Genomic DNA, 23674 nt, shown 5'->3' with positions numbered 1-23674 from the left:
GAAAAGATGCTCCACATCACTCAGCATCAGGGAAATACAGATCAAAACCACAATGAGATACCACCTCCCACCTGTCAGAAGGGCTAAAATTAACAAGTCAGGAAATGACAGATGTTGGCGGGGATGCAGAGAAAGGGGAACCCTCCTACACTGTTGGTGGGAAAGCAAGCTGGTGCAGCCACTCTGGAAAACTGTATGGAGGTTCCTCAAAAAGTTGAAAATAGAGCTACCCTGTGACCCAGCAATTGCACTACTGGGTATTTACCCCAAAGATACAAAAGTAGGGATCCGAAGGGGTACGTGCACCCGATGTTCATAGCAGCAATGTCCACAATAGCCAAACTGTGGAGAGAGCCAAGATGTCCATCGACAGATGAATGGATAAAGAAGATGTGGTACACACACACACACACACACACACACACAAACACACACAATGGACTATTACACAGCCATCAAAAGGAATGAAATCTTGCCCTTTGCAGCAACGTGGATGGAACTGGAGGGGATTATGCTGAGTGAAATAAGTCAATCAGAGAAAGACGATTATCAAATGATCTCACTGATATGTGGAATTTGAGAAACAAAACAAACAAGCAAAGGGGGAAAAAAAACAGAGAGGGAGGCAAACCAAAAAACAGACTCTTAACCATAGAGAACGCACTGATGGGACCAGAGGGGAGGTGAGTGGGGGCTAGGGGAACAGGTGATGGGGACGAAGGAGCGCACTGTCTGATGAGCACCGGGTGGTGTATGGAAGCACTGAATCACGATATTGTGCACCTGACACTGGGATCACACTGTATGTTAATTATAGTGGAATTAAAATTAAAAACGTAATAAAACAAAGGTATACAGGCCAATGAAGCAAATAAACATATGTAGTGCTCACATGCATGTTGGCTGTACGTTTATTCTACCTGCAATTCCCTATTATTTACATAACACTTAATTCCATCTCGGGTGTCAAGTGCACAGCAAGCCCTTTGCATGTGAGTCAGGGACGATGGACCAAACGCGCGGTCTGTGACGCATGGTGCCCTCCTTGGGGAGGGGGTCTGAGCTGTGGGATGTGGCCACTAGATCGGAGAGGTGTCTGAGCTTCAGCCTCACCTGCACGGAGAGGGACAGCCGGGCAGTTGGCCATGGGACTGACCCTGTCCCAAGATGTCGGGAAGAAGGCAAAGAGCGTGTTCTGCGGGTCCTCAGACATGGTCCCTTCCTCTCTTGCGCCTCCTGCATCTGCTGTCATGTGTCCCGCTACCAAGCAGCTGTCCCCTCCTCATTCACGAAGCCACCAGTAAGCCTGGAGGGGCACCACCATCGAGGACCGGTAAGATTTCCCCTAACCTCAGTACATCTGCTACTTTCCATTTTTCCCAAACTGCAAAGTTCCCCAGCTGCCTCACATTTGGTCAGATGACCCCGGCTTCCTTCCTAACAGCTGACCTTTCCTTTCCTCCATCCCACAAGCCATGCGTCACCAACACAGGCCAGCGTCCCCACAAATCAGCAGGATTCCAGCGCCCTCCTGACCAGCCCGCCTGCTTCTACTTAATTCTCCAGCAAATGACAGACACCTCCTGTGGGTTCCTTCTACTTGCTTACCAGGCACATTTGCACATGAGCATGCTTATGAGTCATGTGCCCTTGAAGAGGGAAACCCTCACACACAGAACACCTTCAGAATCCAAAAACAATCCCGGAAGTCCATGTTTCCAGTGACTGAAATTTGCAAATGAATTTAGTCGTCACGGAAATCAGGGTCCGGAATGACAGGAAGGAAAACCAGGGTGCGCCACGCCCATCTTCCCTGTACGCGTTCTCTACGCTCACGTTCCCACAGATTTCCGAAACTCAATCCCTGATGCCTGGGTTAGTTTAATAGCAAGGAACTTCCGGTAATGGTAATTGTGGTAAAAGCGAACATTTGTCGAACACTCATTGTGATAAATCTTGCTAAGGTCTTACATCATCAGATTTAATCTTCCTAATCCTATGTATGAGGTGGGAAGTAGTTTTATTAACCAACACTTTTATTTAAAATAAAATAAACAAACAAATATTTAAGGATTCAAAGTCACAGGGAAACTAGGCGGATTGCCCCGTCCTCGAGCAGGAACTGGAGTCATCAGGAGTGCACCTGTCGTGATGAGCAGCCGGTGATCCCTACCCTGGGGCCCCCTACCCGCACCCCCTCCTGTTCCCAAATACTGCACACGACACAAAAGTAACTTCTTCTCTTTCTACCACCCCAGTTTCTGCAAGACAATCTCTCAGTGGCTTCGGAACTTTTTTTTTTTTTGATGACGTTCCACAAAACAAAATGCATTTTGAGCTAGAACCTAATACACACACAACACACACACACACACTGTTTCCTCAAATGCTATTTGCCCTCATTACGTGTGATACACTTTGTATTTCCCATTCTACACATTCGATACATTTCTGTTCTTTTTATTCTTTTTCACCTAAAAATTGATGGGAGACTTGAATTCATGGCCCATCAGTGCAACCCACAGTTTAAAAAATCAGTGTAATGTCAGTATAGATGAGCAGAAACATGAAATAAAATCTCTTACTGAATTAGGGGAAGGTCAACAGGACGAGCCACATCTTCCCTATTAAACAACACGTCTGCCACCTTGTCTACTTCCCTCCCGATCCATTTCCACCCAAGACTACTTCACTTACTGCCAAACCATCATGCGTTTATTTGAGGAGTTGCCAGCCCGGGAAAGTGTTATTTCAAAAGGCACAGCTCTGGAAGGTGAACCATGCTGTTGCTTGAATTTGCAAGACCATGCATGTGTGCACGTGTGTGCGTGCAAATACACGTGTGGAACTGGCTCGCTTCCCGTAGGGATTTTCTGCAGGCAGGCCTGCTGAAGAGCCCCGAGAGCCTCGGGGCAAAGCCGCCCTCGTGGGGAACTGCTGTTGCAGACCCTACCCTGCCCTGCCCCGAAACTGGAGGTTTCTGTAGAAAAAGTATATATACACAGGAAGCAAGAAGACACATTAATGCACAAGATTCTATTTTAGCTTTGAAATCATTAAAAAAAAAACCCTGAGTACACATCAAAAAGTAGCTAGACAAGCTCCTGAATAAAATAAGCATCCAGACATGAGACCAAAGGCGAAAGTAAAATCGTTTTGGTCTTTGGCCTTGTGGTGACAGCAGGACGCATAGTGGCCCTGAGGGGCCAGGGATGTGAGGGAGGAAACAGGGCTCCTGGCGTGGGGGGACGCCTGGCGACAGGTGCAGAAAGCATCTTCGATGGCCACACCCGGGGGCCCGGGGACGTGCATGGCGTCCCCTGTGCAGAGGCCCAGATGCTCTGACCCAGTGGCCTCCCTGCAGTCATGTGCCCCGTGTGAACAGTCTGAGGTGGGGCCGGCGGAAACGAAACCAGCGAATGAGCATCCCCTTGAAGTATCCTTCTCCCGCATCCGCCAGGGTCCTTCTATCCCTTCGAACCCTCCTCGTGAGCCTCCTGTTCTGCAGATCCCTGTGGATCCTGCACATCGTGTGTGTTAGTTCTGGCTCCTGGACTCATGGGCGCTCAGCGGCTGCCCCTACGGGAGCGCCCACTTCACTCATCTCCTCAAGGGCTCTGTGCGTGCCGAGACCCGCAGGCCCTCTGAGTCTGTGAGAGCCAAGTCCTGCGTGCCTCTGCCCGGAGAGATGAACACGCGCTGGAGAGCTGCGTCTCACTGCCCTCACCTTCCAGAAGGAGCTGCTCGCCCAGGACAACGTGCCAATCCGTAACGGGCGCATGTCTTCTGAACGTGAGCTCTTTAATGTCCCCGTACGCACACTGACATGACTTATGCGCTGAGGGCTGCTGTCGGGACTCCAGGGCAGGGTCAGGGGTACAGGAGGCGGACGCTGCACCCCATGCCAGGAGGGCTGTCCCGCGGGCCCCCGGCTGTCCTGTGGCTGCGCCTGTCCCAGCCCTGCCCCACACAGGGCACTGCGCTCAGGACTGGCGCTACAGCCCCTCTCTCCGCAGAGCGGACTCCCCTCTCTGGCCCCAAGCCTGTCCACGTTCGTCACCATGGCCTCTGGTTCCTTGGTCTGCGCTGATCTGATTTTTGCCTGCATTTCTAGAGAACACCGTCCCTACCTCTCTAGCTGCGCTGATTTTCTCTTGTCTATACAGCAGCTTTGCTCGTGTGCTCCGTCTCTCACCCCTCCACCTCGTGGAGCTTGCTAAGTCGGGGAGCCTGCTGCTCACTCGGTGGGTGCGTCCCACAGAGCAGAAAACGCTGAATTAGTATTGCTTGAACGAAGGCTGCTATGGTCTGAATGTCTGTGTCCCCCCTCAAGTTATAGGTGGAACCCTACACCCAAGGTGATGGCATTAGGAGGGGGGCCTCAGGGAGGTGATTAGGTCGTGGGGGACCCCAGAGAGCGCCCACATCCTGCCATGTGAGGACACAGGAGCCCGGGAAGAAGCCTCACCAGACACCAAATCACCGGCACCTTGATCTCAGACCTCAGCCTCCAGAGCTGTGAGAAATGGATGCTACTGTTCATAAGCCACCCAGTCTGTGATCATTTGTCACAGCAGCTGAACAGACTAGGCGAAGGCGTGCATGCGTGGTCAACAAAGATTCAGTTTGAGGAAGGGAACCAACCCAGGGACAATGTACTATAATTCATGTGACAGCAACCAAGCTCAGAAATTGTGCAAGCTAAAAATGGGTATTTAGGGGGAAAACTAGGAAATGCGTTCCAGAAATTTAGCATCAAATTCCTAATATCCTAATAATATTAGTAACTTTAAAAGTAATTTTGATTTCTTTGTATAACAACAAAGTTTTTTTTTTAATTTTATTATGTTTTGTTAGTCACCATACAATACATCACCAGTTTTTGATGTGGTGATCCACGATTCATTGTTTTCGTATAACACCCAGTGCTCCATGCAGTACGTGCCCTCCTTAATACCCATCACCGGGCTAACCAACCCCCCCCCCTCCCCTCTAGAACCCTCAGTTTGTTTCCCAGAGTCCATATTCTCTCATGGTTCATCTCTCCCTCCAATTCCCCCCAATTTTTTCCCTTCCTTCTCCTAATGTCCTCCATGCTATTCCTTATGTTCCACAAATAAGTGAAACCATATGATAATTGACTTTCTCTGCTTGACTTATTTCACTTAGCATCATCTCCTCCAGTCCCATCCATGTTGATGTAAAAGTTGGGTATTCATCCTTTCTGATGGCTGAGTAATATTCCATTGTATATATGGACCACATCTTCTTTAGCCATTCATCTGTTGAAGGGCATCTTGGCTCTTTCACAGTCTGGCTATCGCGGACATTGCTGCTATGAACATATGGCCCTTCTTTTCAATACATCTGTATCTTTGGGGTAAATACCCAGGAGTGCAATTGCTGGGTCATAGGGTAGCTCTATTTTTAGTTTTCTGAGGCACCTCCACACTGTTTTCCAAAGTGGCTGTACCAACTTGCATTCCCACCAACAGTGTAAGAGGGTTCCCCTTTCTCCACAACTTCTCCAACATTTGTGGTTTCTCTCCCTGTCCATTTTTGCCATTCTAACTGGTGTAGGGTTTTGATCTGAATTTCCCTGATGGCTAATGATGATGAACACTTTTTCATGTGTCTGTCAGCCATTTGTATGTCTTCTTTGGAGAAGGGTCTGTTCATGTCTTCTACCCATTATTTGACTTATTTGTTTTGGGGTGTTGAGTATGAGAAGTTCTTTATAGATCTTGGATACCAGCCCTTTATCTGTACTGTCATTTGCAAATATCTTCTCCCATTCTGTGGGTTGCCTCTTTGTTTTGTTGACTGTTTCCTTTGCTGCACAGAAGTTTTTATCTAGATGAAGTCCCAAAAGTTCATTTTTGCTTTCGTTTCGCTAGCCTTTGGAGATGTATCTTGAAAGAAGTTGCTGTGGCCGATGTCAAAGAGGTTACTGCCTATGTTCTCCTCTAGGATTTTGATGGATTCCTGTCTCACATTGAGGTCTTTCATCCATTTTGAGTTTATCTTTGTGTCTGATGTTAAGAGAATGGTCGAGTTTCATTCTTCTGCATGTGGCTGTCCAATTTTCCCAGCACCATTTATTGAAGAGACTGTCTTTTTTCCATTGCATATTTTTTGCTGCTTTGTCAAAGATTACTTGACCATAGAGTTGAGGGTCCATATCTGGGCTCTCTATTCTGTTCCATTGGTCTATATGTCTGTTTTTGTGCCAGTACCATGCTGTCTTGGTGATCACAGCTTTGTAATATAGCTTGAAATCAGGCAACGTGATGCCCCCAGCTTTGTTTTTCTTTTTCAACATTTCCTTGGCAATTTGGGTTTTTTTCCTGATTCCATACAAATTTTAGGATTGTTTGTTCCAGCACTTTGAAAAATGTCATTGGAATTTGGATCAGGATGGCATTGAAGGTATAGATTGCTCTGGGTAGCATAGACATTTAACAATGTTTATTATGCTGATCCATGAGCATGGAATATTTTTCCATCTTTTTGTGTCTTCTTCAATTTCTTTCATGAGTGTTTTGTAGTTCCTAGAGTATAGATCCTTTACCTCTTTGGTTAGGTTTATTCCGAGGTATCTTATGGTTTTTGGTGCTATTGTAAATGGAATCGTTTCTCTAATTTCTCTTTCTACAGTTGCATTGTTAGTGTATAAGAAAGCAACTGATTTCTGTGCATTGATTTTGTATCCTGCACATTACTGAATTGCTGTATGAGTTCTAGTAATTTGGGGGTGGAGTCTCTTGGATTTTCCACATAAAGTATCATGTCGTCTGCAAAAAGAGAGAGTTTGACTTCTTCTTTGTCAATTTGAATACCTTCTATTTCTTTTTGTTGTCTGATTGCTGTTGCTAGGACTTCTAGTACTATGTTGAACAACAGTGGCGAGAGTGGGCATCCTTGACGTGTTCCTGATCTTAAGGGAAAGGCTCTCAGTTTTTCCCCACTGAGGATGATATTCGCTGTGGGTATTTCATAGATGGATTTTATGAACTTGAGGAATGTTCCCTCTATCCCTATACTCTGAAGAGTTTTAATCAGGAAAGGATGCTGTATTTTGTCAAATGCTTTTTCTGCATCAGTTGAGAGGACCATATGGTTCTTCTCCCTCCTCTTATTAATGTGTTCTATACCACTGATTGATTTGCGAATGTTGAACCACCATTGCATCCTGGGGATAAATCCCACTTGGTCTTGGTGGATGATCCTTTTAATGTATTGTTGGATCCTATTAGCTAGGATTTTGTTGAGGATTTTGGAATCCATATTCATCAGGGAAATCAGTCTGAGATTCTCCTTTTTGATGGGGTCTTTGCCTGGTTTGGGGATTAAGGTAATGCTGGCCTCATAGAATGAGTCTGGAAGCTTTCTTTCTGTTTTTTAAACAGCTTCAGGAGAATAGGTATTATTTCTTCTTTGAATGTTTGGTAGAATTCCCCAGGGAATCCATCAGGCCCTGGACTCTTGTTTTTTGGGAGGTTTTTGATCACTGCTTCAGTCTCATTACTGGTTATTGACCTATTCAGGTTGTTTTAACATGAAATGGTCACATAAAATCCTCTTTTTGGATGCTCCCTTCACTGACATGTAACCTTTCCCACCTTTTCTGCACGTGTGACAGTAACTGCTGATGTCACACACTGGAGAGTGGTTTGGCCCCCTGGGGCCCCTGGGTTCCCATGGGCAGCTGGGAGAAATCCTGAATATCCCAGGAGCGTGGGGAGGACACGGGGAGGGTGGGGAAGGATGGAGAGAGGGCTCCAGATGCTCAGGGTGCAGCAATGAACACACTATTGTTGTCTAGATAGAAACATGGCACCACTTCACAGTTTCTAGAAACTTCTAGGAATTTACCTTAAGGAAATAAGTGTGGATGCCCATCGAGTTACAAAACTACATGTCTACAAGATGGCCAGGGTGCTTATAGAAGGATGTAAAATATCACCCTCTGAAGAGGGAGCTCTTTTAAAGTAAGTGTTGTATGTTAGGTCCTATGCTGTGTAGACGTGATCAGGGCCCGGGGGTGTCCACTGAATGAGAACACATCCTCAGCACACGTGCCCAGCCCGCGGAAGCCTCTATGTGTTGGGCATCATTACTCTAGTGTGCAAGTGCCTTTTACAATATTCACCCATTTTCTCTGTGCTGCATCTCATACAATATGTACCTACTATTCTTTGATCATTTAATCTGCCCTTTGAAAAAGTTCCACTTTGCAGTCGACTTACCGGTGCAGAATTTGGGTCCACATCACAGAGCTCATAAGTGCTTATAAACTGCCAACTCTTTGCAACTGATTTAAATATCATGCTCGAGAGAATGAAGAAAAGGCATCCGTAGACCAATGGCTCCTATCGTGAACCAGGGTCATAAAATTACTGGCCGAGCAATTTAATGTTAGTGTGTCTGAAGGTCCTCCCTCAGACGTTTCCGCTGGAAAAAGTAGGTTTTTCTCTTCTATTGTAGCCATTGTGAATGAGCTAAATTAATTCATTTTCATCACTGACTTTAGATGAATTGCAAAGAAGCCTTTTTTATCTTCCCATTTTCCATGGCACTTTCCTCCTCATACAATTATTTTCATACCTGATAATAGGTGAGCTTCAGAGCACACACCCTTAACTATGCCCGTAATGGGTCGCAGACTGAGCACGGAATTTATTCCTAAATTCTCTGTCACTAAAGACAGTTTCTGGTCTTTCAGCCAGCGTCGCTCGCCTTTCCTCAGAGAGACTGAGGCCAGTTGGGGGAGAAACAGTCGGGAGCTTTGAAGGGAGCAGAGGAAAGCTTGCCTGGCTTCTGTGCGGACGGACGCAGCCTTTGCCGGCCTCAAAACATGCCACCACGCGCAGAAAGGACACACCTTCCATGACCACAGCACCGAGGGCCCTGCGAAGTGCTCTGCACCTGGATTTGGTGCAGGAGAATCGGAGAGCTGCGCATTCAAGACGGAAGGGCCCGCAAACCCCATGCAGTGCAGCCCCTCAATTTGCAGAGGAGGACACGGGCAGATTCCGCAGTATGGTGTTTGCTCCTGACTGGTTAGTACTGCAGCCTGGGAGCGTCGCGCAGAACTTGTCCCCTCCCGCCCGTGCTCCCACCCCTCCCAGCCCTGCCCCCCCTCACCCTCTTGTCACCATTGGCGTGTGCCCTTCACGCCAGCGTTCTCCACCCTGGGGGTGCACGTGGGCATGCGCAGGGAACCCTAGAGGCAGCCTTGCATCAGAACGTGTGGGCCCGGGAACCAGGTTGTGGTATTTCTGATACCGAGTGGTGGCGCTGGCTGGGGACAACCACGGCTGAGACTCACTGTCCCGGTCAATGCGCTGAAAACAATCGCTAGAGCCATGTGCACGTCCCTGAGCCGGGCGACCTCTGCCTGGGGTCCTAACACGCCTTCCCTCCACCGAACACACTGTACCTGCCCATTCCTGTCCTCACGTGGGGAAACCAGATGTGTGTCTGAGAGCTCCTGAGGGCCAACAGCCCCCAATCCTCGTCTGTCTTTCTGACCAAAGCCTCCCAAATCTGACTGTCCCTTGACATTCTTGGGATCACCGTCCTGTCATGGCCAGACTGTAGAAACAGCTCACCAAACACTTTCTGTCCCTAAACAGTACGAGGTTCCTCAAAACAAAATTGGAAGTGGAGTTACCACGTGATTCAGCAAGTCTACTCCTGGGTGCATCCCCCAAAGTTAAGAGCAAGGTCCCGGAGAGGTTTTATACACCCAGCGGCATTATTCAGCAGAGTCTGGAGGGGGAGGCAAGCCCGGTGTCCATTACGGGTGAATGGACAAACGATGTGGTGTGTCCCCATGGGGCAATGTCACGCAGCCTCGAGAAGGAGGGAGACTGTGTCATCTGCTCCGACGTGGGTGAGTCCCCAGGACATGGCCCTGAGTGAGAGAAGCCCATCGCAGCAGAACTGGTTCTGCAGGAGCCGCTCAGCCCAGGAGCCACGGTGGTCAGACTCAGGGAAGCAGAGCAGGATGCCGGTCACCGAGCTGGGGGACGCGGGCGCTGGGTCAGGGGTGCGGAGGGGCCGATGGGGAACATGGGGGTCCCGGGGGCGGGGGTGGGGACAGTTGCCCGACCACGTGAATGTACTCCATGCCTCCGAATGTACACTTAGAAATGGTCAAAATGGTCAATTTTATGTCGTGCCTATCTTACCAAATGCAAAGAATACTTCCTGAGCACTGCAGCCTGTCCGCCCGCACGGGCACCCTCTGTGAACACGGCCCCGGGAAGCGGCCCTGCGCAGGTGCCAACTCAGGCCGCGGGTCCGTGGGCCGCGGGGAGCTGCGCAGACCCCTTCCGCCCCGCACCTGCCCGGCCGCACTCAGCTCACGTGACTATGGCACGCATTTAGACTCGAGGCCGGGACTGGGCAGCAAGGGCGGGGGGGGGGGGGCACCTGTGTTTCCGGGGTGATTCCCACGACCTGGGGTTTAGTTTCGTGCTGCTCAGTCATCCGGGCCCCTCCCGCGGCCCGGCCCCGGGGAACAACGCCCAGCCGCCGCGAGCCAGCCGAGAAGGGGCACCTGTCTCCCCCGAGGTGGGCCAGCTCTCCCTGGGATCCCCCGCACAGTGGACGGGTCAGTCTCGAGTCCCGCCGGCCGCAAAAACAGGGCTTGCAGATGCACACCCTTCCTCGGTTTCCGCGCGTCTGCGCCATTCCGAGAGACTGTCTCGGGAAGGAACGGGCACCAGACACAGTCATGACATCCAAACTGTGCCCAGTGCAAGACGCAGGTGGGCTACTCCCAAAGCCCCCGGGAAACAAAAGTCAAGTGAGTCGTGCACTCACTGGACGCCTCCCGAGACCCGCTTGCGAGGGACCGTCCCCAGAGTGGAACAGAATTCAAATGAGAAAGCTGGGACGCCTTTCCAGCAGGAAGGGAAGATGATTTCGCTTGCATGTTTCTGAGCAAAGAAAGGCTTGTTTAGGAGGGCGAGTTAGAAATACGTTTTGAGCTCCATTGCAGTGCAAAATGTCACATCGCTAGCCGTCCCTCTTTCAGAACTACACCTATATTCATAACTTAATTGAAAAGAAAATTTTTTGCCTCTACTTTTCTTTAAAAGAAATCACAGACTTATACAAATGGACTCCCTCCATTTACAGTATTATTCTTTAAGCCAGTCAAATGGGCAACAGATTCATTGGCTAAAGGTCTGAAATCAGTTAAGAAAAATTCAAATTCAAGTAGGAATTATCTTTTTGATCCATAACTCAGCCCTGAGTGCTATCACAGCAGGAGCCTGAGCTACGGTGTGTGTGGGGGGGTTCTCACGGACTGTTGGACGTTGAATTTATTCAACAGCTCACGTGTCTTACAGAAACACCGGCCCCTTTCCACGTACATGTGATCCACGTCAAGTGATCACGGCCAAAGGTGGCACTGGCTTTATTGTGTCTGTGACAGCATAAAAGTAAAATTTCCACACGACTCTAACTAGCTCCAGGGAGAATATGCTACCATATTATATCATATCATAATTCGGAGCTCCCTGCAAGAAAGCACACGATTGCACTCGGCACCCACGCCCCAGTGTATGCTGGGCTTGCCCACGCACTCAGCTGTCTGTGTCAGGTAAAGAGCCACGTAAAGAGCCGTGAGTAAAGGCTTCTTCTCTTCCTTGGATATACTCAGAGTAAGGTTTAGTCACAAGGGAGCAAGGGAGAGAGGTGCCATTCTACACGTGTATCAATTACGCCACTGACTGCTTTAATCGTTATTCATAATGACTAGCTGTCTTAGTAATTAGTCTGCAGTGATCTGTAGCAAATGTGTTCTCACTTATAGTTTCTCCACTCTGTACAAATTATTTAAAACGTTCACCACATCTCATTCAGTTCTTTAAATTAGGGCATGCCGAGGTCACACACATGCTTCAACCATTTTTGTGGGGAGGGATCCCGTCTCTGAGGTGCAGAGAGTTGTCTGGCCCGGGGCGTGCCCCGCTGTGTCTAATCTCCGCGTCACCAGGGCTGAGGTGATGTGTACTCTACCTAGATCCTCCTCTGCTGGCCCCGGAAAGCTGATGCCGGGCTGGACCAGGTCCCCGCCCTCTTCCTCTGCAAGAGAGAAACAGAGTCATTCTTTAGTATGTTCAGGGGTACACGGCCGTCAGCTCAGTGCATCTCCAACACTCTTCACCCAGACGCCCAATCACCAGAGACTCTTCCCAGTTGCTCCAGGGCCACGGCTCAGAGCTACGTGCAGGTGCCACCTCAGGCAGGGCGTCGTTGATTCTCAGCTCTACCTCGGGTTTAATCAATAATCAATAATAAATCTGAGCTCTACGCAGACTTATGAGACTCTGCAGAGTCGGCCACGCTCTGCAGCCCAGAGCCACGTCCCACTTTGGAAGCCCCCATGAGAGCTACACTACCCAGGACGGCACTTCCTCCCTTCTCCAGAAAGCTCTAGACTCAGGCCTGCTTCACCAATACTCAAAGCCTGCAGTTCCTGCATTACTGCTTAATGCTAGTTAATCTTAGGTCAGGTTCTTCCCAAACATGAATTTTTTTTCTTTCTGTTGGGAGAACATTTCGGGTTCACATCGCTAGCAGTGATTTTCAGTCGCTCACTTGCGTATAATGCAGACACGATGTTCTTACAGGGATGTCACTGCGTGAGGAAGAACGGCCCTGCCCTTCCCAGAGGGGGTGGCAGAGGCCAGAGAGATGCAGAGAGCTGCGTTCTTTACCCAGCTGCCCCCCACGGAGCTGGGTGAGAGAAGCCTGGCGGTCCCTGCCCTGGGTTGCACCTGTGTGGTCCCGGGGTCCTCGACCCCACGCCGAATCAGGAGTGAGAGGTGTAGGCAGCTGGTGTCCCCAGGGAGACAGGCAGCTTCAGGTAAGGACCCTTTTGCAAATACACTGTGTATATAATACACACGTCATCATTTTGGCACATATTCCATAAATGTAATTTTTCCATGTGCATTTATGCAGGCTTTCAATATTCTTGAATGAGTTTTGAGGCAAAAATGCCACATTGACATCCTGCTAGTAATAGTAGATACGGTTATCCACACTATAGTCTGCAAACGGAGTCATTCTAGGGTGCCGTGATCGAGCCCATGTAGGCTACCACCACCTTCAATCCAGCAAATTGGCATTTTCTCTAACATTACAGGACATTAAGGAAGGTCGGCAGTGGGAGACGCTTGCCAATCTCTCACACAAATCTGCAGCAGAATTTCATTTCAGGGGGCCTCCGGACACTGCTCTTAAAAGTTATATATATTAAACTTTTATATATGAATAATAAAGGTCTGAACTGGGTTAAGTATTTTACAAGACAGCCATTAAAATTATTTAGTGTGATCTGACCACGCCGCGTCTCCGCATGGCTTACGGCAGGTTGCACACTTTGGGGCCGTGTTTCCTGCCAATGAGTGGTCTAGTCCAGTGCCGGCCAGCCAGATGACCACATTAGGTAGAATGTGAGAGCGGAGATGGCAATGTTTTCATTTGTTTAGAAATATAATGCAATATAAGGCACAGTTCTAATTAAATACAGTTGCCATGGGGACCGTGGTCACGTGGTCTGTGTGGCCAGCAGCCTGTGTTAGTCGGGGAAGCATGGAATCAGCAGGATAAGCCCAAACAACCTACCTTCCGTCTCAGATCGTGTTCTCCTTAAACACACACACACACGGCAAAGACAGAGCAAGCGTCAACACAAGGACTTTGACGGACGCGTCCACGTTGCGCTGGTTGTAGAAATCACAAGCTCGTCACGACAGCTAGCACACACACACCGGGCACACGTAGGCCACGGACAGAACGCTCACACGAGCCCACAAAGCCGAGCATTCACAGAGAGCATGAGCTCCGCGGTGTAATCCCTGTAGCTGGACGCGGGGACCCATCTCACTCTTGAGAACAATCCTCCCCGGATGACGGTGAGTCGGGTGAAGGTCAGTCCTGAGTCTTATGGGTAGGAATGATTCACGGCATGTTTCGCCTCTGCTCCTGTCGTTTGTCAGACAGACTGGGATAAAATGAGGCCTAGAAGCAACTCAACTAAGCAAAACCTTCACATTAAAACAACAAAATAGGGTATGGGCGGAGGGCAAAGGCCGCCTGCCAACCTTGGGCTTTGCCTCGCAGCGGATGCAGCTGCACGTTCGAAGAGCCTGCTGGTGTCCTTACCGCCAGGCCCTGCCTCTCAGGGTCACTTGGTGGGGCTGCGTGTGCCCTTCACCCAGACCGACCTGCCCTTCCCAGAGTCCGCCCCGGGTGCCACCGGACGTTCATGAAGCAGCAGGGGCGCGGGCCCACTGCCCCCTCTGACAGCCCCACGGACACATGCTCACGCCCTCAGGCGTCTCTCTTCCGCCCAGTCCATGCTGAGGAACGGAACTCTGCCCACCGACGTCGTGCAGACAAGTGTCACGGTTGCAGCAAACGTGCGCGGGCGTCGGGGGGAGCGGCTCTGCGGGCTCTGCACCCAGACCTTCTGAACCGGCGGGCGGTGAGCCGCCTTGACCCAGCGTCTTGATTTTCCACCATCCACGCCAACCCCGCCACAGCCAGGAGGGCCCGAAACAGTGCAGACACGAGGTGCCCACGAGCCCTTGCTGGGAAACGAGGCGCCCTCGTCAGATCTCACGTTCAAACTTCCATCACGTTTCAGAGCAAAAACAGAAACGTGCCACAGACGTGAACATCTTGGAAACCCTCCACAACGCACTGAGATGCATCTAATGAGTCTGGTCTTCACTGTCATGACCCCTGAAGGGACCCCCTGCTTCGGGCTGGGCACCCACGACCCCTCCGACTGAACCCACCTTATGAGCTGTTTGTCTTTTATACCGAAGCCTAATGACATCAGTGCCCTCTGACACGTGACCCAGCACGGCTGTTGGGACCTCAGGGCGTTTTGTGGCTCTGTGTCATCGTGCTTCTCCAGAGCCCGCGCCTGACTGCACGTGTGCGAGGCATGTCTGAGCTAAGCATCGGACGCACCTGGGTGCAGCCCAAAGAGCCCCGATCGGCCCCACGCACGGCGGGACACGGGCACACTCTCCAGCGCGCCCCTGTGATCGCCGGCAGACTCCCACCTGCACCCCCGGCGTCTAGGAAGGGGGCTGAGATAATCCGCCATGGCGCTCAGTAGAACACCTACGTCCCCCGTCACGGGAGGGGTGTCTCAGCTCTGTAAGACACTCAGCTCCTCGGGAAGGGAACCCGAGCTCAGTGTCTCCCCACAGCCCATCCTCACAAGCACATTCGGGTCGTGGCCACCACATTGTCCACTGGGGAAGATGAGGCCCAGAGGGGCTGAGTAAGTGCGCTGAGGACACACAGTCACAGGCGGCCCGAGCTGGGTGCTCTGTTATCTCTGTGAGTGGGCGCCACGCTCTGCCGTGACTCGTGTCTCATTCACAGCAGACTCCGCACTGGCCTTCCTCAAGAGGAAGTCCACCGTCTTGGACTGCTCAGAATGAGGTAAAACCCCCTGAATGAAGGGGCAGAAGAGATGACAGAAATGACCTTGGGTGGGGGAGGGACAGATGGGCCAGAGGACCCCCAGGGAGACTAACTTCAAGCAGAAATTCAACATTCATGGAAGTCGGTGGACATTTGACTTCTTTCTTTCTATCTATCATCTATCTATCATCTATCTATCATCTATCAATCTATCATCTATCTATGTATCAAGATTTTATTTATTTGACAGAGAGAGTAAGAGAAAGAGAGATCTTGAGCAGGGGTGAAGGGTAGAGGGAGAAGCAGACTCCCGTGGAGCAGGGAGCCCAATGCAGGACTTGCTCCCAGGACCCTGGGATCATGACCTGAGCTGAAGGCAGACGCTTAACTGACTGAGCCACCCAGGCGGCCCTCTTTTATTTTTTTAAGCTTATTTATTTATTTCCCTCTTATTTTTTCAAGCTTATTTATTTATTTATTTATTCAAGAGAGTGAGAGTGAGAGAGAGAGCTAGCATGAGAGCACGTGACCGGGGGGGAGGGGCAGAGGGGGAGGGAGAGAGAGCCTCAAGAATACTCTGTCCTGAGCATGGAGCCTGATGTGGGACTCGATCCCACGACCCTGAGATCACGACCAGGGCCAAAACTAAGAGCTGGACGCTTAACCGACTGAGCCGCCAGGCGCCCCTTGACGTCTATTTATGAGGCAGGCGCACGTCTCAGGATCCGTCCGAGGAGGACAGTGCTGGGCCTGAGTCGCCTTCTGCAGAGTCTTTGGTCATGACCCCAGGCTCCTCCTCCCCTGTGAGCACAGCAGACCCACCCTTGGCTCTCAAGAGGACGCACAGGGTCCCACAGGGTGTCCGGTGGCCCCGGGGCCTGTCACATGCTTCCCAACATGCAACAGGGCTAGATAACCCCTGAGACCAGCTCAATTAACTGAGTTGGATTTGGACAGTGAATCACAACGTCCACTTGTGGACACACGTGGTGTGGCCATCCTGGGGCAGAAACAAGAACTGTGGATTCACAGGCAAACCGCCAGTCCTGGAAGACAGGAGGAGGCATGACATGCTCTGCAAGAAGGAGAGGCACCCAGCACGGGGTGGCTATGGAGCAAGCCAGGGTCCTCCACGCACAAACAGCCCCCAGGAGGCCAGAGCCAAACACGGGACGTCAGCACAGCTACTGGACGGGGTTTGGCTCTGCTGAGTCCACAGGGCAGCTATCCACCTCCTCCGGGGAGTGCTCACAGCTTCCCTGGGATGGTCCCTCACTACCAGTCACGGCTGGTCCCCTGACCCGAGGGGATGGATTCTGAGGCAGCACGGCGGACTGGAAAGAGAAAGCTGGGTCTACCATGAGAGTGTAAATCAACTTCTCGGGCCCGTTTGCTCACGCCGAGGGTGGAGACATCACTGTCCTCTTCGGAGGGCTGAGCGCCTACAGCTCTGGGCAGGGTTGTTATACCTGTTGTCGTACGTGTCTGGAGCTCTTCTTCCTCCTGGATACACGTCCCGGGATTCGACTGCTGAAGCTGGCTCCTTCTTCAATCTTGGAAAGTAGGGATTGGCACCGAGACCACCCATGGCCGGGAGCGATCCACTCCCTATGGGTCTCTGTGATGCGTTATTTTGAAGACGCGGTAAAGGGGGGTGCTATGTACAATAATTTACGTGCATGTCTGCGGGGAGTCACGGCTCCCCTGGTTCACTTTTTTGCCCCAGCCACCTGTGGTGAGGCAGGACCTCATCTCCACTACGATGGGTGCAGATATTGAGGCCTGGGGAGCGTAAGCCACGTGTCTGAGGTCACACGAGGGTTCCCGTGATACCACACCTCTCACGCTGCAGGGCTGGGCTCTTCTGGCCACGGGGTGGTGGCCTCTGTTTGGAGGCATCAGCAGTGAATGACCCGCATTTCATAAGCACCTGACCTATGAAGTCCTACTGCTTTCAACCTCTGGGTGTTTAAACCCTCTTAAGTACGGGTACAAATCACACCTTTTGGGTGGAGAATAGTTGTCTCCAATCACACTAGCCTGGAATTGATAATAAGAAACAGGAAGGGCTTCAAAATAGTAGGTCGAAGGAAAAACAATCTTTGTATATGAACAGGCAAGTTGCCCATAAGAAAATACTGGATTTCTTCGTGTAAAGGAATACAATACCGTGATTACCTCATAAACACCAAGAAGACAAAATGCCAGCTTTAAGGCACCGTGCTGGGACTCCGCCCCATTCCCTGTTCCTGACAGCGTTCCCACGAATGTATGTGTGTTACTGGTTGGTGTAGCCTGCGGCTTCTATGGCAGTGGGAGGGCGGCCACGTGTCCTTCCCGGCTGAGCGGAGAAGCGGCCTGCCCCCGGCCCCTCCAGAACCCCGGTGTCCACGCTGCATGCTGGAGCGCAAGCCTTTAGCAGGGCAGTCTCATTCCCAAATGCGACCTACACAGAACCCCAAACAATGAAGCAGCGTGGAGATGGGGAGTGCGTGAAGAGGGCTGTGAGCCTCCGTCTCCTCTCTGCCAGCACCCACGAAGCTCCCTTGCACAACCCTGGGGCTGAAGGGCACATGTTGTGGCCAGGAGCAGAGAGACGGTGGAAGCCAGCCTCATCTCTGTCTGAAGAGGACAGTCACTTCCTCTTATTGTGGGGACAGCAGGCTTTGCTCCGATGGGAGTAGAATGGGAAGATTTGCTATTAAACGTAGGTTTCAACATCTAGCTGATGTCCCCCAAGACCATTCGTGGCCCCCACGTGGTGCCCAGCTGACCCTGGGTCTTCCCTTGGAGGTCGGCCCCACTCCAGGTCTGTTCTGTTCCTTTTCCAGTCCCGGGACCCAACGTGGCTCACAGAGGCCCTGAGCAGGTCACAAGCCTCCTTGCCCCCGGGGTCTCGCTGCCTCCATCCATCCGGCGCCTGCTCACTTGTGCTCGCTTGCACGTCCCACTCCGCTCAGAGCCTTCCCCGCCTTGCTCAGACCCGCCAACGTCAGCCTCCCCCAGGAAGGCCACCATGAGCTCTTTCAGGGACGGGGACTGGGTGGAGGCGGGTGGTCAAGTTAGCAAGTCTACCTTCGAAGACGAGTTTCCTGACCGTGCAGCTGAGGTCAGAAAACTCCTCCTGACGGATAGAAAGGGGCCTCGGGGGGTCACTAGTGTTACCGGCGTGGGCCCGGTGACACCCCCAGAGCGCAGGGTGGTCCCAGGCTTCAGGCACGACACGTGGCAGTGGTTCCCAGGGCTCCGTGATCTCCGCTGAGAAAGTTAAGTGGCCCACGAAGTTTGGCACTCCAACAGTCTGCCCAGTTTCTAGATTCTTCCTGTTCTTTAAAAGTTTACTTTTAAAAAAAGCATCCTCAAGCCTACGTTTTAGCTGTTTCCCTAATGATGGGATTTGAAGGCTGCTTAAATTAAGAATTCATTTCTGCTCCGTTAGGACAAAGACACTGATTAGCCTTAACGTTTGCTTCCCTTCCGTTCTGTTCACAGCTGCACCATTCAGGACTGCCATGATGATTACTAACGGCTTTTCCTGAAAGCCACAGAAACACTCATGATTTTAATTTTGGACCAAGGATCAAGTCTCAGCAGAAGCGGCCCCCGAAGTCTGCAGATTTCTCACTCGTAGTTAAATGTCACTTAAGTCCGGCTGAGAGAACGATGCAAAGTCACTAATGAGTCAATCCCAACCCAAGTCAGGATGACAACCAAGGGCTCTGTGAACAGGTGTCAGGCTGAGCGTCGGCGCCACACGGGAGGGCTGTGTGACCGCGGGCACAACCCCGTCTCCGGGCCTGGAGGCTCGAGAGCTCAGCTCACCACCCCTGCCTTTCCCATGAGTTACAAACGCGTCTTCAAGGAGTTCAGTCGTGACGAATAGCAGCATCCACTGTTGCCTTTTTCTGGACCTGGGAAAAGGAGACTGTTATTTAAATATCTGAAAGCGTCCGGATGAAACGGTACCTTCTGCTCTTGAAGTTGAACGCTACTCACTTCCAAAGTGACATTAGTTGTATTTTATATAATGTTTTCTTTTTTATTTTATTTATTTTTTTAATTTAATTTTATTATGTTATGTTAGTCACCATGCAGTACATCATTAGTTTTTGAAGTGGTGATCCATGATTCATTGTTTGTGTATAACACCCAGTGCTCCATGCAGAATGTGCCCTCCTCAATACCCATCACCAGACTAACCCATCCCCCCCGAGGACCCTCAGTTTGTTTCCCAGAGTCCATAGTCTCTCATGGTTCATCTCTCCCTCTGATTTCCCCTCCTTCATTTTTCCCTTCCTTCTCCTAATGTCCTCCATGCTATTCCTTATGTTCCACAAATAAGTGAAACCATATGATAATTGACTTTCTCTGCTTGACTTATTTCACTTAGCATCATCTCCTCCAGTCCCATCCATGTTGATGTAAAAGTGGGGTATTCATCCTTTCTGATGGCTGAGTAATATTCCATTGTATATATGGACCACATCTTTACCCGTTCATCTGTTGAAGGGCATCTCAGCTCCTTCCACAGTTTGGCTATTGTGGACATTGCTGCTATGAATATTGGGGTTCATATGGCCCTTCTTTTCACTACATCTGTGTCTTTGGGGTAAATACCCAGGAGTGCAATTGCTGGGTCATAGGGTAGCTCTATTTTTAAATTTTTGAGGCACCTCCACACTGTTTTCCAAGGTGGCTGTATCCCACCAACAGTGTAAGAGGGTTCCCCTTTCTCCACATCCTCGCCAACATTTGTTGTTTCTTTCCCTGTCCATTTTTGCCATTTTGCCATTCTAACTGGTGTAAGGTGGTGTCTCAATGTGGTTTGTTTTAAATCTAAATTCCAAACAAACGGTGTTAAATCCTTTGCACTACTCTCTGTATTTAATAAGGTTTTATGCCAAAGTTTGCTTGAAGATTTGCTCGTCATGTTTAAACTGGAAATACCACTTTAAAGACAGAGAGAAGGGTCTTCTGAAGCTTAGGCAAACCTGGCCTTCGCACCTGGGCTTACTGCTGAGCGAGCTGCATGGTGTGACGCCTCCAAGATCAGCACGACCAGCTCGTGTCTCTGACGGACGGGTCGTTCTAACGCTCACTCTTGAGAAGTCTCTGCGTAGCGATGCCACATGACATGCAGAATGCCCAGTTAGATTCGAAGTTCGGATACTCAAAGAATAATTTTGTTTATTGTACCTATGCAGCATCTGTCGTTTGTCTGAAATTCAATTTTACGAAGACACTCTGTGCTTTTATTGGCTCAATGTTGGCTTGATACCCCCAAGGAGATGCTCAGGCCTGGAGTATCTCCCGGGGACCCTGGCCCAGCTGGTGCTGGGGGATCCCGGGCAAGCTCACGTCATGGCACCAGAGCCCAGTGTAGAGTGTGCAGCCGCAGGGAGAACCACTCACTTAGTGGAATGAACCAAAGTAATTTATCAAAGGCCCCAATTCTACCTTCTCCTCCTCCAACTAAAAACATCAGACCTGACATCCAACCCCGATGGGCCAGGTGTGGCCAGCATTCATGGGCTGCAGGGGCGCCCAGCATGGCCCCACAGTGTGCAGGTGCTTCTGGAGTTACCGGCTTAGTGTGAAGACAGGGAATGGGACCCTCCACCTGCTTCCCTCCCTCTCAATCTCTCGTTACATCACCCGCTGTCTGGAGGGGAGCTCTTCGGGCATTTTAACATTCAAAGAAGCCACGATGTTAACTTTTAAATACTCCTAAATTCTGTATTTGATATGTTGCCTTAATTTTCTGTGCTGGATGACTATTCGGCGTCTGGCTTTGCCTGTTCCCTCCCCATGGGACGACCTCCACGCTGCATGTCGAGGGCTCTGACGCGCAGGACGGACACGCGTTCCGCTTATGATCATGCTTCGCCTGGGACTTCGCACATAGGCACTGCACATAGGCAGTGACGCTGTTTCTTTCCCTTTAAAAATATCTGATCGAGGCAGAACGGGTCGATAAAATCCAGTACAAAGCACTGAGCATTGGAGACCTTTCCACTGCTGTAGAATTTCCTGATGTAACGCTGTTCTCCAAACCTCCCGTGCTCTGCAGATCTGTTTTGACCAGCCAGTCGTGTTTTCGAAGTAAACAGAAACCATGGTAGAGCCGCCCTGTGAATCTCCTACTTTATCAGATGAGACGGTCTGGAAGGAGGATGGCGGCAACGCTGAGCTGGGAGCTGGTGTGGTTCCTGCCCTCGAGGCTCATGGTGAGCCCCCACCCCGGGAAACAAGAAGCCCACGAGCGGTGCACGCAGGCAGCTCCCAGTCCAGCACGGAAAACGGCTCTCCAGACGCTCATCGTGTGTAGGAAACACGAAGGAGGAATAGTTCTGTGAGTTTCCTTAGCCATCCGTCTGTGACACATGCAGGGCTTCTCGGGCATCGAAGAAGGCAGCTTGGGAACACAGTCCTGAGAATGGTTGCACCTGAGCTCCTTGCAGACCCTGAACATGGTGCGGGGCGGGTGGGTAAAGGCAGAGACGCATGGCGCTGTGTGTCTCGAGGCCCTGTCAGGCATCTCCGTCCCCAGGAAGTCCTTTAGAAGGACGGTGTGAGGTGGTGGCTACACAGAGGCCAGGCCCACGGTGACCCACCTGCCCCAATCTGGAAATCCAGGCCCCCGGCCCCTTGACACCCCTTTCTTCTGTCTCAGACACGCAGCCTGTTGCCTCCACTCATCTGCTGAACACAGAGCCTTGCCTTGGAGGAGGATACTTGGTATCGGCACGCTGAAGATAAGATGCTATTATACCCATTTTGTAAATGAGGAGAGGGAGCTTCAGGGATTTTGGGTAATTAACCTAAAATCCTAGGAGGCTCGCCTGACATTTAACACTGTATTAGGTTCAGGCGTGCAGCAGAATGACTCGGTATTTGCACGCTCCGCAAGCGATCAGCACCGTACGCCCGGTCGCCAGCCGCCGCCGCACACGGCTACAGACACCTCAGTGACAGCAGTCCCATGGCCACGCCACGGTGGTGACCGGGCCCCACCCTTCTCTCTGGCTCCCGAATCCAGCTCTTCCCGGGCTGCACACCTGCTCATCCGCTGCTCATCCGCCCTCCGGAGCCCCTGCGGACACACTTGGGAAGATGATGGGGACACGAACATGTGCCTGGTACCACTTCTCCTTGGCTTTCTGTGCCTTTCTGAAGTGTCCACATGCCCACCGTCCTCAATCTCCTCCCTAAAGCACTCCTTTTCTGGATTCCAAATCTGGGCTCAGAAAAGAGTTATGACCAACTCGTTCGTACTAAAACATAGATGGATGCCAGTAAGCCTCCCCCCGTGCCCACACTACATCCCATTCTGCCTGACAGTGGCCAGTGCCAGGAACTGTGTCCCCACTCAGAGCCATGAGGCATTGAGGGTAGCCTGCTTTTCAGGGGACAGTGTCAAAAGGAGCCTTGAGTCTTCCACCCCAGGCGCACCACACGGCAGCCGTGAGAGGCCCGGGCCTATTGAGAAGTTCTGTCCCTGTCCAAGGACCAAATACCGAGCGCGTCCTGTGCTAGTCCTACCTTATTAAAATGCCTCCTTAAAGCATCACTGAGAAGATGATATTTTCACACATACCACTGCAGCAAACCGAGCATCTCCTGGAAACAGAAGTTGAGAGGGATGGTCTCCTGGCTGTCAGCACTGATGCTTCCTCGTCACGTCTGAGCCCTGAACACCTGTGGGCCTTTGTCCCAGAAATCCCCACTCAGCAGACACCTGTTGGCTGACCCTGAGTTTGGGGTACAGTGACCCATGCTCGGGGCCCAAAGTCTGGAGGAAACTCACAGAGAAACACGCAATTTCTGTCCAGCAAAGTGAGTTCAGACCTGACAGAGGCACCGTGGGAGTCCTTCATGTGGTCACGTGGATTAGATCAGGACTTCACGGGGCGAGTTATTTTAGAAAATGCCTTTTTTTTTAAAAAAAATATTTTATTTGACAGAAACACAGCGAGAGAGGGAACACAAGTAGGGGAGAGGGAGAAGCAGGCTTCCCGCTGAGCAGGGAGCCTCATGTGGGGCTCGATCCCAGGACCCCGGGATCATGACCTGAGCCGAAGGCAGATGCTTAACGACTGAGCCACCCAGGCGCCCCAGAAAATGCATTTCTTAACCCCAGGAACTCTACTTATGATTTATTATGTTCAGCTGTTGCACAGACGTGATTAAACTCATAAAT

At 50.9% G+C, this 23674-nt stretch overlaps 1 protein-coding gene across 1 annotated transcript in view; it reads right to left on the bottom strand.

Moving 5' to 3' along the window:
- DLGAP2 (DLG associated protein 2) overlaps positions 1 to 15148 on the bottom strand; it is a 184001-nt gene extending 168853 nt beyond the window's left edge. The window contains exons 1-2 of the mRNA XM_021694152.1: positions 15010 to 15148; positions 12040 to 12105 (exon numbers count right to left, since the gene is read on the bottom strand). Coding sequence (XP_021549827.1) covers positions 12040 to 12105; positions 15010 to 15148 — 205 coding nt within the window. The remainder of the gene's footprint in view (positions 1 to 12039; positions 12106 to 15009) is intronic.
- Positions 15149 to 23674: the final 8526 nt, after the last annotated feature.

This window comes from Neomonachus schauinslandi, chromosome 2 (genome assembly GCF_002201575.2).
Source record: "Neomonachus schauinslandi chromosome 2, ASM220157v2, whole genome shotgun sequence".
In the NCBI taxonomy this organism is placed as follows: Eukaryota; Metazoa; Chordata; class Mammalia; order Carnivora; family Phocidae; genus Neomonachus; species Neomonachus schauinslandi.
Note: the sequence above shows the minus strand (reverse complement) of the source record. Positions and strands in the feature narration are given on the sequence as shown.